This window comes from Panulirus ornatus, chromosome 17 (genome assembly GCF_036320965.1).
Source record: "Panulirus ornatus isolate Po-2019 chromosome 17, ASM3632096v1, whole genome shotgun sequence".
NCBI lineage: Eukaryota > Metazoa > Arthropoda > Malacostraca > Decapoda > Palinuridae > Panulirus > Panulirus ornatus.
Window position 1 is genome coordinate 36,071,256 of NC_092240.1, and position 20,095 is coordinate 36,091,350.

General features: G+C 47.2%; 1 protein-coding gene across 2 annotated transcripts in view; it reads right to left on the reverse strand.

The window, feature by feature from the left end:
• LOC139754681 (uncharacterized) overlaps positions 1–20,095 on the reverse strand; it is a 422,992-nt gene that overhangs the window by 356,421 nt on the left and 46,476 nt on the right. Inside the window, exon 2 of one of the 2 annotated variants that reach the window (XM_071672238.1) lies at positions 8,806–12,320. In XM_071672238.1, coding sequence (XP_071528339.1) covers positions 8,806–12,166 — 3,361 coding nt within the window. In that variant the 5' untranslated portion in view covers positions 12,167–12,320. Of the gene's footprint in view, positions 1–8,805; positions 12,372–20,095 lie in introns of both variants that reach the window. The other variant, XM_071672237.1, reaches the window with a different exon arrangement.

The following is a 20,095-nucleotide window of genomic DNA, read 5'->3' on the forward strand; positions in this document are numbered from 1 at the left end:
TGGTTTGGGCACATGAAGAGAATGAGTGAGGAAAGATTGACCAAGAGGATATATGTGTCAGAGGTGGAGGGAACGAGGAGAAGTGGGAGACCAAATTGGAGGTGGAAAGACGGAGTGAAAAAGATTTTGAGTGATCGGGACCTGAACATGCAGGAGGGTGAAAGGCGTGCAAGGAATAGAGTGAATTGGAACGATGTGGTATACCGGGGTCGACGTGCTGTCAATGGATTGAACCAGGGCATGTGAAGCGTCTGGGGTAAACCATGGAAAGTTCTGTGGGGCCTGGATGTGGAAAGGGAGCTGTGGTTTAGGTGCATTAGGTGCATTATTCCATGTGTGGCGAGGTGGCGATGGAAATGAATAAAGGCAGACAGTATGAATTATGTACATGTGTATATATGTATATGTCTGTGTGTGTATATATATGTATACATTGAGATGTATAGGTATGTATATTTGCGTGTGTGGACGTGTAAGTATATACATGTGTATGTGGGTGGGTTGGGCCATTCTTTCGTCTGTTTCCTTGCGCTACCTCGCTAAAGCGAGAGACAGCGACAAAGCAAAATAAAAAATAATAAATGAATAATATATATATATATATATATATATATATATATATATATATACACACACACAAAATCCAACCACTGTTGTTCAACTGTCGTAATCTTTATTTATCATGTAAACTGCCGAATGATTCATTGTGTTACCCAACCCATGTTGATACTTGTCTCACAACGTAACCTGTAATGTATTACGATCACTGAGGCCCACCAGACCCTGGACCTTCTGTGCACTCTCGTGTCCTCTTCTGCGCCGCCGACCACAACATGGGCAGGAGAGCACAAGAAATTGCCAACTCTTGCGGCAAAAATCACAATCAAATTCTACAAATTTCAAACATTCTGAATAAGTCATGTGTAAACTTTTCCTCCTGTAGAAACAGGACTGATGATTATATTTTAAATTGTCTTTAAGCAACGCTACAAAAAACATAGTCTTGAAGGATAAAAAATGATGTCTCGGCCCATTTCCTACACATACATTTCAGTAATTGCTTCTAGATGGATTGTGGAACGCTGTGTAGGGGAAACCATTCAGGTCTAGTTGTTGTTCATGTTTACATGATCACAATGGGAGAGCATTCCCTTAGGTATATGGAAGAAGAACTGGGTCCTAGCCACGTTAAGGCTGAGGGCAAGTGGCCTGAGCGGCTGGCCCAGGTACAGCCAGCCACCTGACCTTTCCAATGTTTACGTAGTGGTGGCCACCGTGGCTCCGCTGCCTCTCCAACCCATCACTCTACAACACTTCAACTCTGTACATCCATAAACATTCACAGTATCTCCCCCCACTGGAGAACTACACTGAGAAATCAGTTCCCTTGAACTGGAGGCACCAAGAGTCAACAGGTTCCCTCATCTCTAAGGCTGAGTCCAGCCACTGTTCACAGCCGTCACTGTGCCGCTGGTGAGGTACCTGGCTGTCTCCACCAGTGAGTCTGTCCCTCCACTCATAATACCGCCCTTGGTTGACGATGTTTCCTTAACGAAATAGAAAAAATACTCGAGAAATTAAGATGATGAGAAACTGTTCTTTAAAAATGTTCGCAAGTGTTTGTACACACTAGGTTAACAAGACATGATTCAAGGTTAAACACTTGAAAATAAAGTAATGGTAAACATGAATGAAAAGCAAATGAAATATTGTACAACATGTCCATGTGATAATCTGCGTAAAACTATTATGACAATAGGAATAAATCTTCAAATCCACAGTGTGGTTACAGAGAACCTGGTCATAGTGTCATGCAGTAAACATACCACTGGAAACAAACACACACACCTGGCTTAGGCAGGTGTGTGTGTGTGTGTGTGTGTGTGTGTGTGTGTGTGTGTGTGTGTGTGTGTGTGTGTGTGTGTACGAGTAAAGAAATGGCAAATATACACAAGGTTAAGAGACTGGGCAACACGAGTGTAAAACTCTCTCCCCGTAACACACAAACAGTAATCATACAGCTGAACTCCATGACATCATAAATACCTCCCACATTCCTTTAAGGTTCCTCCACTAGCCACCTCACTCGGGCTACTGGATAAAGAGCAGTGCCAGACCATCTCTGGTCCCTCCTACACCACCTAGGTCCTTCCTACATCACCTATCACGAGGCACTAAATACACAGGTCCCTCCACATCCTTCCATCCACCACCTACACCACACCCGACAGTTCAGGTAAAAGGTGCTGGTCGCCACCACAGCGGCATCGAACTCATCCTAGCTCGTCCAGACGGCTGCTGGAACAGCCCCATTCTACCCAGTGTGAGCATCATTAATAACCTTTAATGCCTCCGTAAACACTGTCTTTCTGACAGCCTCCCTTCCCTTGTTATGGTCGCAATATCTTTACTCTGTATATTTACTCAGCACAGTTTCAGCCCTTCGCTGCATTTTCTACTTTACACCAATATATATATATATATATATATATATATATATATATATATATATATATATATATATATATATATATATATATATACACACACATATATATACACACACACACACACACACACACACACACACACACACACACACACTTGATCGCCGTTTTCCCACTTTAGGGAGGCAGCGCCAAGTACAGATGAAGAAAAGCAGCATCCGCTCACATTCATTTTCAAGCTGTCATGTGTAATGCACCCAAACCACAGCTCCCTATCCACATCCAGGCACCACAGACCTCCCTATGTTTACCCCAGACGCTTCATATGCCATAGTTCAGTCCACTGACAGCACGTCGACCCCAGCATATAACATCGTTCCAATTCACCCTCCTGCATGTTCAGGCCCCAATCGCTTGAAAATCTTTTTCACTCCATCCTTCCACCTCCAATTTGGTCTCCCGCTTCTTGCCTCCTCCACCTCTGACACATATTTCTTCTTTGTCAACCTTTCCTCACTTACTCTCTTCATGTGTCCAAAACATTTCAGTACACTCTCTTCAGCTCTCTCAACCACACTCTTCTTATTACCACACATCTCCCTCACCCTTTTATTACTTACTCGATCAAACCACCTCACACCATATATTGTCCTCAAACATTTGATTTCCAACACTTACCATAGCCCATGCCTCGCATCCACATAATTTCTTATTTCTTCAATTTGATATCAACATTGCATTTAAGAGCAGCAATACAGCGAAAAACTTGCTTATAAAAAAACCCTGAAATTCAAATGGTTGTGTTCACAAGATACCATGTAAGGATTGCAATATAGTTTACTTGGGACAAAGTGGAAAGAAGTGAGTTTAAGAATAACGTCAGTATAGTGTTCGTGTTGGTCACGTAGCCAGAGTGTTCTCATCTTGTACGTGAGAGACTTCGGCCGTCCTACTGAGTGGAACAATGCCCAGAAAGTCACATCTTCTCATTCCACTGTAGACAGGAACATCTTAGAAGCCAGTAGCATTAAACGCAGTTTCAACGGTAATCTCAACATCAGTTACGTCATGTGCACATTACATCCTTGTGTCGTCAATGTTCAAGTATGTGAGCTAAGTCATGACCTGACCCTTGCCTGTGGTCATCCGACCCTTTGACGACCCCGACCCCTGTCTCTGGTGATCATATTTCTTATCTGACCTTCCCGCCTGACCCTCACCTGACGAGGTCATGCGCCTTACATGTCATATATGTAAGTTTTCAAACCTGAAGATGTAAAATATGAAAGAGCTCAGATCTTGTGGCTATCAGCAGTTAAGGGACTTCTGCAGCTTCAGGACTGCGCTACAACCAGTAACCAAGAACTGATGGGCTTCTTTGCAGTGAGAAGTTCCTCGACGACACTACACACCTTTTTTTTCTTTTTTGTCCAGTGATAATAAATGAATCTCGCCGACGGTGACGTTTCGCGTGTGTCGTAGCCACGTGAAAGCGGAAACCGATAATGCCTATATATATATATATATATATATATAATAATATATATATATATATTATATATATATATATATCAAGCACACCTGCCAACACCACCTACACGCCCATAACATATACCAACACTACCCACACGCCCGTCATACATGCCAACACCAAACACATACCGAGCACACTTGCCAACACCACTCAAACGCCCAACACACCTCTCAACACTCCCCACACGCTCAACACACATACCAATACTAACCACATACCTAACACACTTGTCAACAACGCACACACGCCAAGCATACCTACTAACACACCTACACGCGCAAACAAACCTGCAAATACCTATCACACGCCCAGCACACCTTTTAGCACTATCCACACGCCCAGCACAACCGTCAACACCTACCACACGACCAGCATACTTGGTAACACAGTCCACATGCCCAGCACACCTGTCAACACCACATACACGTCCAAGCACACCTCTTAACACCACGTGCCAAGCACACCTGTCATCATCACATATACACCCAAACACACCTGTTTACGCCTACCACACGCCCAGCACACTTTCCAACATCACCCACATGCCCAACACAACCATCACTGACACGCCCAATTACCCCTGCCAACACACCCACACTCACAGCATCCCTGTCAACACTACCCTCACACCCAGCACTCCTGCCAACACCATCCACACGTCCAGCACACCTGCCAACACAACCCAAACTCCCAGTACGCCTGCCAACACTACCCACACACCCAGCACATTTGTCAACATCGCCCACGCCTAGTATAACTGCAAATACTATCCACACACCCAGTACACCTTCCAACACCACTAACACTCAACACACCTGCCAACGCCATCCACACGCCTAGCACACCTGCTAACGTCACCCTAAACACCCAATACATTTGCAAACACTATCCATGCGCCTCACATCTACCAACACCACCTACGGGCGTATTACACATGCAAACGAACAATGCACCTGCCAACAAATCCACACCCCTGCTGAGACGTCCCGTGAGCACATGACATCTGCAAACACGACATAACTGATCCATGACGCCTCCCGTCATCACCCATCACACCTGTCAACACCACCATGCCTACCATCACTACCCATCAACCTGCCAACACCACCATGCCTACCATCATCACCCACCACACCTGTCAAAGCTACCATGCCTACCATCATCACCCACCACACCTGTCAACACCACTATGCCCACCATCATCACCCATCACACCTGTCAACACCACTATGCCCACCATCATCACCCATCACACCTGTCAACACCACCATGCCTACCATCATCACCCATCACACCTGTCAACACCAACACGCCTACCATCATCACCAACCACACCTGTCAACACCAACATGCCTACCATCACTACCCATCAACCTGCCAACGCCACCATGCCTACCATCATCACTCATCGCACCTGTCAACACCATACCTACCATCATCACCCACCACATCTGTCACCACAATGCCTACCATCACCATCACATCTGTCAATACCACCAGGCCTAACATCATCACCTACCACACCTGTCAACACCACCATGCCTACCATCATCACCCACCACACCTGTCAACACCACCATACCTACCATCATTACCCATCACACCTGTCAACACCACCATGCCTACCATCATCACTCACCACACTTGTCAACACCACCATGCCTAACATCACCCATCACACCTGTCAACACCACCATGCCTACCATCATCACTCACCACACTTGTCAACACCACCATGCCTAACATCACCCATCACACCTGTCAACACCACCATGTCTACCATCATCACCCATCACACCTGTCAACACCACCATGTCTACCATCATCTTCCATCACACCAGTCAACATCATCCATCACACCTGTCAACACCATCATACCTACCATCATCACCCACCACATCTGTCAACACCACCATACCTACTATCACCCATCACACCAGTCAACACCACCATGTCTACCATCATCACCCACCACATCTGTCAACACCACCATACCTACTATCACCCATCACACCAGTCAACACCACCATGCCTACCATCATCACCCATCACACCTGTCAACACCCCCATGCCAACCGTCATCACCCATCACACCTGTCAACACCCCCATGCCAACCGTCATCACCCATCACACCAGTCAACACCACCATGCCGACCATCATCACTTACAACACCTGTCAACATCACCATGCCTACCATCATCACCCACCACACCTGTCAACACCACTATGCCTACCATCATCACCCATCACACCTGTCAACACCACTATGCCTACCATCAACCATCACACCTGTGAACACCACCATCATCACCCACAACACCTTTCAACACCACCATGCCTACCATCATCACCCATCACACCTGTCAACACCACCGTGCCTACCACCATCACCCATCACACCTGTCAACACCACCATCATCACCCATCACATCTGTCAACACCACCATGCCTACCATCATCACCCATTACACCTGTCAACACCACCATACATAACATCACCCCAACACCTGTCAACACCTCCATGCCTACCATCACCCATCACATCTGTCAACACCACCATACCTACCATCATCACCCACCACACCTGTCAACACCACCATGCCTACCATCATCACCCACCACACCTAACAGCACCACCATGCCTACCATCATCACCCATCACACCTGTTAACACCACCAAGCCTAACATCACCCAACATGTCAACACCACCATATCTATCAACCTCACCCAATAAACCTACCACTATCACCCATCACACCTGTCACCATCACCAGACAACCATCACCCGCAACACCTGTCAACACCACCATGCCTACCATCATCACCCATCACATCTGTCAACACCACCATGCCTATCGTCATCACTAATCACACCTGTCAACACCAGCATGCCTATCATCACCCACCACACCTGTCAACACCTCCATGCCTACCATCATCACCCATCACACCTGTGAACACCACCATACCTACCATCATTACCCACAACACCTGTCAACACCACAATGCCTACCGTCATCACCCACTACACCTGTCAACACCACCATGCCGACCATCATCACCCATCACACCTGTCAACACCAACATGCCTACCATCACCCATGTCAACACCACCATACCCATCAACATCACCCAATAAACCTACCACTATCACCCATCACACCTGTCAACATCACCATGCCGACCATCATCACCCACTACACCTGTCAACACCACCATGCCGACCATCATCACCCATCACACCTGTCAACACCAACATGCCTACCATCACCCATGTCAACACCACCATACCCATCAACATCACCCAATAAACCTACCACTATCACCCATCACACCTGTCAACATCACCATGCCGACCATCATCACCCATCACACCTGTCAACACCACCATGGCTACCATCATCACCCACCACACCTGTCAACACCACCATGCCTACCATCATCACCCACTACACCTGTCAACACCACCATGCCTACCATCATCACCCATCACACCTGTCAACACCACCATACAACCATCACCCCAACACCTGTCAACACCTCCATGCCTACCATCATCACCCATCACACCTGTGAACACCACCATACCTACCATCATTACCCACAACACCTGTCAACACCACAATGCCTACCGTCATCACCCAGCACACCTGTAAACACCACCATGCCTACAATCATCATCCATCACACCTGCCAACACCACCATGCCTACCATCATTACCCACCACACCTGTCAACACCACCATGCCTACCATCATCACCCACCACACCTGTCAACACCACCATACCTACCATCACTCATCACACCTGTCAACACCACCATACCTACCATCATCACCCACCACACCTGTCAACACCACCATACCTACCATCACCCATCACACCTGTCAACACCACCATACCTACCATCACCAGCCACACCTGTCAACACCACCACACCTACCATCACCCACCACACCTGTCAACACGACCATGCCTAGCATCACCACTCATCAGACCAGTCAACACCATCATGGCTACCATCACCCACCACACCTGTCAACACCCCCACCATGCTTACCATCATCATCCACCACACCTGGCAACACCACCATACCTACCATCACCCATCACACCTGTCAACACCACCATACCTACCATCACCAGCCACACCTGTCAACACCACCACACCTACCATCACCCACCACACCTGTCAACACGACCATGCCTAGCATCACCACTCATCAGACCAGTCAACACCATCATGGCTACCATCACCCACCACACCTGTCAACACCACCATGCTTACCATCATCATCCACCACACCTGGCAACACCACCATACCTACCATGATCACCCATCATACCTGTCAATAGCACCGGCAGTTGAGCCGGAGGGAGAGTTGGTTGAAAAGGTGCCTTGTGTTTAACCAAGGTGTTTCTCCTATATGTTTGGTCTAGTTTCAGCAGAGAACTTGTTCATGGACCATCAGGTCTACTGTTGTCTATCCACCTTATGTACTCCCACGTTCCCCTCCCACTATCACCCACAATACCATTATATTACTTCAAAAAACACACACAATTTTACACAACCAACCTGTTCTCAAAAAATCCCCTTTACAAAAAGGAAAAAAGTTCCCTGATGAATATGAGCGTTGTGCACCACACAGAAACACATTTAGTTCTGAACCAAATAATTTTGTTTAGTTAAAACTCAAGGTATTCGTAAATACAGTAATAATGACATTGTAGTATTATTACCTGAGTACCAGTGAGTACATGTAATGTCTCTCAGGCACACTAGAACCTCACCATTTACACTCAAGTGTGGAAACTTACCTGGCGATGTGGGTGCTGTGGCTACAGGCGTGTCCCAGGCTATGGTGTGGAGACTGGGCCGTACCACGCGGCCATGCGACCGCTTACGGACATGTCGGCCCACTGGACGAGACAGTTTTGAAAAATCCTCCTCCCTGGCGAGAGTACCGTCCGTGGTAGCTTGGGTGGTATCCTGCAGGAGGAGGGTAGAGCGCGGTCTTGCCCCTAGATCCCCAGAGATCGGGTGCCAGGTGTGGGCGGCCTCACCCACACAGTGTCCTCGTCGCTTAACCACTGTTGACTCATTCATGTTCCAGCCCGGGTCACTACCACGCCGGCGGGCCTCATCACGACCCCCCACACCCACCTCTCCCGACACACTCCACTTCCCATCACTAACACCTCCAGCGTCACCCTTCCTGATGGTGGGGACGTCGGTGTCTTCGTGAAAGAGGTGATGAGACTCGCCTTCCGTCACAGAGACAGGCGTCTCACTTTCACGACCACTCAACCCGTCACCACCAAGGGCGTCACACTTCACATCCTGGATTAAGTTGCCACAACCATTGGTGTGTGCCTCGTGGGGCCCCGGTCCCCACGCGGATGTGCCACATTCAGAATAAGACACTAATGTAACATCATCACACAATGGATCACTGTGACTGACACGTTCCTCATTAGAATGCCAGTTATGGTCTTCTTTAGGCTTGAGTTCCTCCTCCCCCTGGGTCATCCCCTGGGGCTGGTCGGCAGGAGCCTCGCCACGGGGCACTGCTCCCCGTAGTACGTCCACAAGTCGGGGTTGGTTTCCTAACGGCAAGCGTAGCACGAAGTTGCCAACGTCCAAACTTTTAAACCTGTTTCTAAAACCTTTCATCGTATTTTCAGCTGTGTCACCGTCGAGGCTACGTCCCCTAGCACACTGCAGGTGCCGCGGCAACGACGTCCACTTATTGAGGCACTGATGTGTGTCGGGGACCGCAGTAGGCAGCCCGGACACCGTGTCTGCCCAGTACTTCTCCTCCAACATCCGCAGAGCTTCCCTGTACGCTCTGCTTCCTGATTCTTCCACACATCTTGACGGGAGCTCCTGAGGCGAGCTATCACATGTCCCAGGATACGAATCCTTGACTACCTCTTCATCGGTTACAGACTCCCCACTGGATGTCGTCAGTGTGTCTACACTGCCGTCGAGGGCCTCCACCACTTCTGACGATGAGGGTCCCGCGACTCGTTCTCCTCCACTCCAAGCAAACAATGAACTGTTTACCTCGCACGAGGGACTGTCTGTAGTAGAGTCTTTATCAACTTTATCACAGAACGAAGATGCATTATCTACCGACTCCCGACATAACGGTTCCTCCCGCAGATTAGTGAGGCGGCTGGTGTCCGGTGATACCAGCTGATACTCCTGCCTCGTACTCCACACTGAGTCATCCCGCTCCTGGTCACTGTCCTCGCACCCGTAATACTGACCCGCTACGTCATTAGCTTCGATGACGGTGTAATCCTCAACATGACTGCGCAGCCCAAACTTGAGCTCTGTCCGGGACTTGGCTGGTGACCTGTCGAATTCAATTTGACCCAGAGTGACGTTCGCTGAACTTCCACTCTGAACTTCACCCTGAATGCTTCTTGATGAACTGTATGTAGTACTCTCACCGTCGGCATCTTGACAGGAACATTCAAATTTCCTTTTATCCTTGACGTAATCTGCTGAAACATCGACATTATCTCTCCTCTGCTCTTCTTTTTTATCATCTGTTCGTAAGAGTTTGAATTTAATAGGTTCTAAGACTGGTTCGTCTTTGGTCTGAGTAGCGTATGCGGACTGTGTGGGAACAGTAGATGGGGGTAAAGCCAGTCTCTCCTTTTCTTTCTTCTGGGAAGCAAATGGAACAAGAACTGACTTCTTTCTTCGTCCAGGAGCTTTCGAGTAATTCCTTCTGTCGTCATATACACTAAAGTGTCGGGCTGCTCTCCTTTCTGAGGTGGCCACTCCCTGCCCCTCAGCCACCCTGCTCCTGGCGTACTCCAAGTTGCGGCCACTCGTGTCATCCCTTGAACGGCCATGATCGACAGTTGAGGATGTGAACGAGGAGGTGCGTCCTTGCCTAACCACTGGGTTGGCGCCGCCGTACATGACCTCCCGACCTTCCTTCATGCAAGACACAGCCGCAATGTGCATCTCGGGTCTCATGTACACAGACGATACTTGGTTGGTGACGTCCGGCCACCGTATCATCTCTGTCTCTCTCTCACCCGCCAAAGGGTGATCGTTGATGGCCGCCGTGTTGACTGTTTTGTTTTTTCCTGTTATGTCACTACTTACGTCAGATGTTCTGTTGGCGTGGAACCAGACGTTCCTCCTCACCTGTACACTCTCTACGTTGGCGTTGACAGCATCGTAGTTGTCGAGCGTGGTGGAGCAGACCTGGTTCATGCGGATAACCACCTGCGACAGCTGAGTATTTGAACTGCTGACTTTCTCTTCTTGGTGGTCGGTGCGCCAAGCCGTCACCTGCTGCCTCTGGCCATTATTAAGAGTGCCGCCGTAATGGAGGCACACGTATGGATCGCCATGCAAGCCCTCTGCGGCACTGTACTCTACTCTGGCACGCGCTTTGTTGCCATCCTTTCTCCGCCTCTGGTGGCGTGGTGTGGGTCGCGGCTGGTCGTCTACAGGAGTTCTTGAGTCCTTGGGACACTGTGGCGTCAGTGTAACTGTGGACACGTGGATGGCTTTCTGACGTCGCTCACAGGAGCTCCTCTCCCTACCGTCTTCTTGTGCCCGTCGGGTGCCACCGTGGTGGACACGGCCAGAGTGCCCTCTCTCCCTCGGCCGTCCCTCTCGGTGCCTCACCAGGTGAGCGGCTTGATCGTCTGCCAGATATATTGCCGTGGGCCGCTGCCGGTGATGCTGACGAGGACTGGAGGGTGGAGAGATGGTTGGACGAGGCGAGGACGACATAGTAGACATGTCACGCTGAGCAGGTTTCATCTGATGGATATGCTTCATGGTTCTGGAATCCAGGAGTGGGTCAGATCTCCGCTTGACACTGTCAGCTGAAGCCGAGCGACGCGGCGCTATAGGGCGATGACCAGGACTTCGACCTGCCACCGAGGAACCATCTCGACGGTGTGATATGCCTTCTGGTGGGCGTGGTTCATGACCTAGGGCACCCGGGTCATGCACAGGGGTACGGGGTAGGTTGTAGAGCGGGGGATGGCCGCTATCTGGAGTGGGCCGCGCTGGCAAGGTGGCCGCTTGTCGCGGTCGATTCTGATAGGGGCGACCGTCGGGAAAATGGGGCGTACTGCGGGACTTGCTGGGCCCCCACCCGCCGGCGGCCTTACTCTGGTTACTCTCAGTGAGGCCCATGACTCCAGCCAGGCTGCAGTGGCCCACTAACTGCCAGCCGCGGGGCCACACACGCCCGCCCACACCCCCACTCCCCCCTCAACACGTCCGACTTCTACTGGCCTCATCCTCACTTTACTCACTGAACACTTTCTAGATCATCTTCAAGTGGGCACTGAAAGTGAGAGGTACACGATGGGTAGGCAGCCAAGGCCGCGCGACGACGCTAAGAAAAAAAGAAAAAAAAAGTTGTGTGGCGGAATTAACAAGCAGGTCAGGACCCTAGACGTCACCCCTCAAACAATGGCTCCCCAAGTGGACACAGTCTTCCTGTGTTAACCTGACCCGCTCTTCTGGAGGTCATGCGCCAGACGCTACATAATACAAGACCTTAACCTCTTGGACATGTTAGTTAGTCAGGCTCGTTCGTGGTAATCGACATGGTAACATATCCGTCGTTATGCTAACATTTGGAAAAATCATGTTAATTAATGATCGCACGTGGTAGCGGGTGAGTAGTGCGTCCTGTCGTAGGCTACCGCACACATCAGGGCTGCCTCACGAGGGACATATCTCTCCACAGGAAGATCAGAGATGTGAGGTAACCAACACGTGCCCCTGGAGGAGACCCGAGCCCTCACGAAGGAAACAACAACCTTCACCAACACGACACCGATATTATCAGCCGTCACCATCAGTGTCGGAGTATGGGATATAGAATACTTTACCCTCGATGTAACATTTCTTCTTCCCTATAATATCGACACAAGTGAATCCTTCACGTACTGCTGTGATAGATCTTGTTTTAGACCACCACGTAGTACAGCCTAGGGGTACACACACACACACACACTTGTCCTGGTGGTCACTTACACAACACACCATACAGGAGTATAACCAGACATGTCGTTATAGTAACGTGTGGTGACGGTCAGTTAACATGTTATCATCACGTGTTCTCTTTCATGACACGGGGACACCTCACGCTCTCACGGACGTCGTGAACCTGCTGTACGTGACAAGGTCAAGGTGCCACATTAACAATACCTCAACTCGCTCCTAGTTTCGTATGCCCATATCTATGCTAATCGAAACTATCCTTCAAACGTCAATTACATCCTAACCAACAAAATTGTGTAAACAAATATACTTATATACTGTACATCAGTATATAATTGTTATATAATTTTTTTTTTCCAAAAGAAGGAACAGAGAAGAGGGCCAGGTGAGGATATTCCCTCAAAGGCCCAGTCCTCTGTTCTTAACGCTACCTCGCTATCGCGGGAAATAGCGAATAGTATGAAAAAAAATAAAAAAAAAACATCAGATAACACGACAAGCACTAAACAACCGCTCTCCCAACTCATACTTGTTCACCACCTCACCCAGACACACCACATACATGAGAAACCACACTTCCAGACACACATGAGTCACACACCCCCGCCTGCGCTCGGGACATCAGCCATCCGGAACTAACTACAACTACCAAGTCATCACACCCCAGGATCCCTCATCCCAACGAGACATCGACCACGATGAAGACATACAACGTTTACTGCTCAGATGTCCCGCTCTCCTCCCACACACACGCACCACCTGACACTTTATGACCTACGCTCCAGCCAGCTGGACCAGGCCGGTTTCCTGAGCGTTTGGGAGAGTTTCATAAAGATATAAGGGTACTGTGCAACAGCCATATGAGCGGCTGACAATCATACGGTAGGGAGGGGTGGGCATACATTCCAGAGGGGAGAGAGGCGAGTGATCTCAATGTCTCGGGCAGGAGGCGGAGGAACCTGAAGGCCAGCTACACAGGACACGTAGCCTGTCTGTTTGTGCTGGCGGGGGCCGCCCTAGATACCCTGGTTACACGAAGAAAATGTCCCATACCCAGGTGATGTGCATGGTACAATGAACCATCCTCGGTCATGTGCACAAAGACAGACCCACGCAGGTCATGTGCAAAAAAAAAAAAAAAAAAAATCCAAATGATATGTTTACAACATTCGCCACCCCAGGTCATATGCATAAACCTTTACCTCACCCAGGTCACAGACGAAACTTGTCGCACCAAGAACACTGGCAAAAAAACTGGTCTCACCATCTCAGATCATAAGCACAAAACTTGCCTCGTTTAGATCAAAGGCGCAAAACTTGCCTCACTTAGCGAACAGGCACGAGTCCTGCCTCATCCCTACTTATCATCTCAAATTGGGTTCCATTATCACATCAACTCATTCGTCAGTTCGTCAAGTGTTATGCTTCATGCTTCCCTCCTCATCCCTGACACCTAAGATCACCATCCTAATCTCAGTATGATCTACAGCCCCCTTGCTCACCCCGTCACACACATGTTATGATACACACTTTCAGGAAAATCATTTCTTTAAGTCATGGAATAAACACTGCTGAGTCTCATCTCCACCCGAGCTGCGCCACGTCCATTGCTAACCACCCTTGTGGCGAGGGGATGCCTCAGCAGACCCAGTGATACACAGAGGCCATGTGTCCTTGCATCAGTTTCCTTGCCTCCTGGGACTCCTCACCTCCCGTCTCCCACTCAGTGTCCTCGTCCATCCACATCAGCCGTGACAGAGGTCTTCCCTGAACCTCTTCTCTCAGTGACCCTTTCAGCCTTCCAACCACAGAGTGCACCCTCCCCGCTGACATCACACAAACACACGAAGCAACATTATTTTTGTTCTGAATCTTATCCACATGAATTTACTTTACATACTTACACATATATTTATATATTCTTTTTATTCACACGGAGAGAGAGAGAGAGAGAGAGAGAGAGAGAGAGAGAGAGAGAGAGAGAGAGAGAGAGAGAGAGAGAGAGAGAGAGAGAGAGAGAGAGAGAGAGAGAGAGAGAGCCTGCGACGAGATTTTTGTCTAAGGCAGGACTAGCGCGTTGCGCTCACCTCTCAGCTGAGACGGCATGGGCATCTGAGCCCCTAGTCAAGACCATCCCATTAAAGCTCTCTCTCATGAACAGCTGGGTTGACTGTGGACCGACTGCCGTAACCAGGATTCGAACCTATGTGCCTCGACCCTGGGTGGCCCGTGTATGCGTCACGGTCAGTAACTCTAACCGTAATACCACAATACCGTTGTCTTGAATATCTACACACTTACACTCACTACACATCATGACTTCTCTCATACACTGACCTGCTCACTCATGTTGTTATTCTTTTCCTTCATATATGCCAAAAAACAGTTATGCAATAGTTATTTTCCTTCCAATAAGCGAGGCTGTTAATTCTAATACATTTACCTCAAGACCTTTCCGTCATGCATAGATCAATATACACAAGGTTCTTTTCTTCATTCTTCACTGTGTAGGTCTAATTTTTTTGACTCTTCACGATAATTCATGTGTTCCATACGCTTAATGGTAACTTGTTTATGGCTTCCTCAAGCTGGTTCATTTCAGCTTGCTTACACGGCAGTACTCAATTTTGCTTCTTAAGTTTGCAGTCAACATCATCTCTTTCTCACAGTGAAATGTCTCACTGTAACGCCGCTCATTACCCTGCTCGACATTACGATCTTTCCAGTATGTTCTTTGAGTTCCAGCTTGGCGTGTATGATGACTTCCTGACCTCTGACATTTACTTCACTCGCCGTCCCTTCCCAGCTGTTAGTTGTTCCATGACTTATTTGTTATTTGTTCATTTATTAAGTTCCATCACGTTCGCTTTTGCTAACGTATAAATCACATCCAAATGTTTCTGTATATTACTTTCTCCGTTTCTATTAATTCATTGACTTTGATGTCCTCGTCGATACGTATAACTATACATACGCTCTCCTACTCCACTGTCCACGTCTGACATCATTAATATAAACAATACTGAAGCTACAACTTTGAATTTTATGTTGGTCAAAAATTCCTTGGGCCACTTTCCTCGTTTACCTTTAATGTTGTGTTTTGTAACGTTCTCTCAACAAAATATTGTACTTTACTATATCAAATGTCCAGCAAAGTTAGAGAAACAGTATCCATTGTCCTTCCTTACATTAGTTTGGTAAATGTTCTTATTGTGAGCAAATAACTGACTTTGTTTACTTCTACCTGGCACAAGTCTATGTACGCCTTCATTTATGTAACCGTTGTAAACCAAGTGTTCTATGTTATATTTCTATATCACTTTTTCAAAGGCTTCTGTCATGTGTGATGTCAGGCTAACTGGACTAAACTGCTTTAGCACAAGCGTCATACGCTCTCACCTGCACTGGCAATACATAAGCCATTCTAAAATCAAATTCTTTCCCTGCTTTCGTCTACACTTTGTGTGAACATTACCACACCGGGCTGGACAGTGTCATCTCTGTCCACTTTACAAAAATAGCTGCAATTCTCTCCCGTCCGAGAGCTGAGTTCTGCCTACGCTGATCTCTTGCCTTCTTCATGTTGGTGTGTGATATCTCAGTATCTGTGATAATGTTCTCATTATACTCATAACACATCCCTCATCCATCTTCTCTGCCTCTGTACTGACCGCTGACTGACAATGTTCATCATCTGGCTGCAAAATTTCGTAAGATCGCTTTCACAGTTCTCTCCCACTTTGAAAACTCTGATCTCAAATATCTTGTTCTTCGCCTTGCTTACGAGAGTAATTCTTTTCCTACTATGCATTATTTCCTCTACATTTAGTCAATCTTCTTATCTCAAGGATTCTAGCATTGCTGTGTCACTATCCATAATTATTCGTTTTTTCATCTAGCTCTTCCCACCTGTCTTTGCTCATTGATAATCTTGACTTCTTTCCAATCCTCTTATTCTGTTCATCCACTGTTTTCTGTCTGAATCTGTGAGATTATACCGTACACTTACAGGATTAACTACTGGGCTCATTCTTACATATCACTGCGTTGTTGATCATGATACGTATTGTCTTTGAAAACATCTTTCCAGTTTATGTTTACAAAGAGATAATTAATGTTTCCATTTTCTTTGGCCGAAATGGCAGTTCGCTTCACCTGCTAGCGTCTCCCGCAGATATATCCTTCTTGCGTTTACGAATTTCCACAAATGTTGTACTTACTTGCATAACACTATATGGTCTGACGTGCTTGTTTGATTCATTCCTATGAGAAGATTGACTTAAATCATCCATAAAACAAATGACTTACGCGTAATTTACAATCGCTGGTTTATGGTTTACTTATATAAAGTACTAAGATGACTGACTTGACATATACCCACCCAGTAGTGTCTCTCTCTCTCTCTCTCTCTCTCTCTCTCTCTCTCTCTCTCTCTCTCTCTCTCTCTCTCTCTCTCTCTCTCTCTCTCGTTTACTGGTCCATTATCTACTGTGTTATATGCATTACAGCAACCCTATTCTTCTCGCGTTCTTCCCATTCTACAAGATAAGACTTACGGCCTCTATGCGGTACGATAACAATCGCTTCAGGTTTATCAGCCTTATCAGTAACTCATCCACTTTTAATATAATTCCATGACACTCAGTAAGTAAGCTTAGCTATTGTAGTCTGTATGTCATCCTTCAATGTGTTTATGGATGGAATAATCAAAGAAATTCGTTGACAATCATCATGAATGATCTTAATAATCTGTTTCTTCATTATGTATATAAATATTGTCAGAATACCTCGGTTCAACACTGCTCGCAATGTTACATAATGCTGCAAGTCAGCTTCTTTTCCTTTTATCTTGAGCTACGCTTTTGTTACGTTACAATTATCTCGCCACTGAAACAATATACTTTCAGTCTGGAGTTCTTGGTAATCATCCTTAGTACACTTGTGTGTATGACTTTCCATCATTTTCTCTTCATTACTACTGTATTTCTTCCACTTTGGTTGCATCAGGACCTCACTTAGTGTTCTCATCTCAAGGCTTCGTCTCTCACACAGAGATAGTTCATTTCCGATGCTAACTGTTTCCCTTCATCACAGTCTCTCGGTTTATCTGATGTTCTCTCTGATGTTCTGTCTTTCTAATTATCTCGTAATGCCTTCTATAAATGCATCTCTGTCAACAATGTCAGATGCACATGTGCCACCGACAAGCCAGTCTCTTTTCAAGCATTTCTCACAAACATTCATCGGAGCAAACACCTGCTCCACATGGAAGCTACCTCACCTGAAACCTCCTTGTTGTTTCCTGGTCAGCTGCTTCGTGCACCACACCAACCACTCCCTCACCACTCTGCCATACACCTCACCATGAATGTACTCAACAGACGATTGCTCTATCATTCAGTACCTTCCCTTTATACGAGGACACAGCAAGTGTACCCCGCCAGTCCTCAGTCTCCTCACGCCAGCCCATACACACAGTCAAGAGCCTGGCTAACCCATCAACAACACAGTCATCCCGTTCCTTGAGACACCCAGCCACTTCATCTTGTGCGAGGCTTTCACTACCTCCTGTCTCTTTTTACCATATCATTCGCCATGACTCATTCCGCATGCCACCTCGTTCCAAACATTCCATATTCGTCTCCCTATCACCTAGCACACTTAAGGGTCCTTCAGTATATTTACTACCACTATTTTCACATCTTTCTTGGTTATAATATCTCCATCTGCTGTCCTTACTGTCGCCTCCATCTGGTCTCGTGTTCTCACAATCTTCAACTCTCTCCGAATATTTTAATTAAGTCTCACTTGATGTCATCGATATTCTCTTTCCCCATCTTTAAACTACTGTTTTTCACATTTCTCTTGTACTCGTCCCATTACTAGCGTTCCTCTCCTGCAGATGTTGTCCACGTTATTTCCCATTTTCTCTTTCACTAGCAATCTATCTTCCTCATTCCACTACTCACAACCCTTTCTGACATGTCCATGTCCCAACATCTGCATCCCACATAATTCAGCATAACTAAGCAAAATACCTTCCATTGCCCTAGTTTTATCTAGTCTGTCCCTGTGCCATTCTCTACTCAGTCTATACTGGTAACTGCATACAAGGCTACTTTTCCAAGCTCACTCACAGTCATCACTCCTTCCACAAGTATGTCATTTCCTACCACCATCTTTCACCTTCTCCTTTACCAAGGAATAATCAGACATTCCATCTGCTACCCGTCTCATCAGCACTGAGTCAGCACGCTCCTATCTAGCAACCCCTCCTCAGTATTCCTGTTAATTACCACAGTCCTCGAACCCCACTCATCCATCTACTTATGACTGCACCTTACCTGACCAATGTATTGTTGTTGAACATTCCTCTTTCACTCTCAACTGTCGCGTCACCTGCCCTTGCCTCCACCTCTCGTAGCACCAAGATATGACACCCTTGGTGCCTGAGAACTACTCGTTCAGCTCCCCTGAACCGCTTCCCCTCTTTCTCCACTCCTCTCATTACCTTAAGCATACGCACGAACTATCTCTCACAGTCCAATTTCATTCTAACCCACATCAACCTTGAGCACACTTCCTTACCACTATATAACACAATCTCACAACTCATACCTCACCAGAAGAGCCACTCCATCTTTAGTTGTTGTACTGTCGCTAACCCCAGACTTTACCTTCAACATTCCCGTCCCACTCTGGCCCCTCACACTTCAACTGTGTTGAGCTTACATCTAGAACAGGAGTTCCCAACCTTTTTGTTCCTCTGCACCCCATGGGCATTCTGACAGGTTCCTATGTACCCCTAGAAATTAAGGACCAAAAACAGCTAAAATATGATTTCATATTACTTTATGAAACCTGTAAGACTATATAATGATTTTATACTGATTTGTAACGAGTGTGTCCTACATTGCTTCTGTTCTACATTACTCATGGTGTACACTGTACAGCAGTGTACACCATGGTTATACTCTCGGACCCCTAAGTATGTACCCCTTGAGATGTACAAATGTACCCCTGGGGGTACATGTACCCTAAGTTGGGAACCCCCTGACCTACACCTTCCACACATCTCTCCTCTCTCTCAGTTAGCACCTGCCACCTACC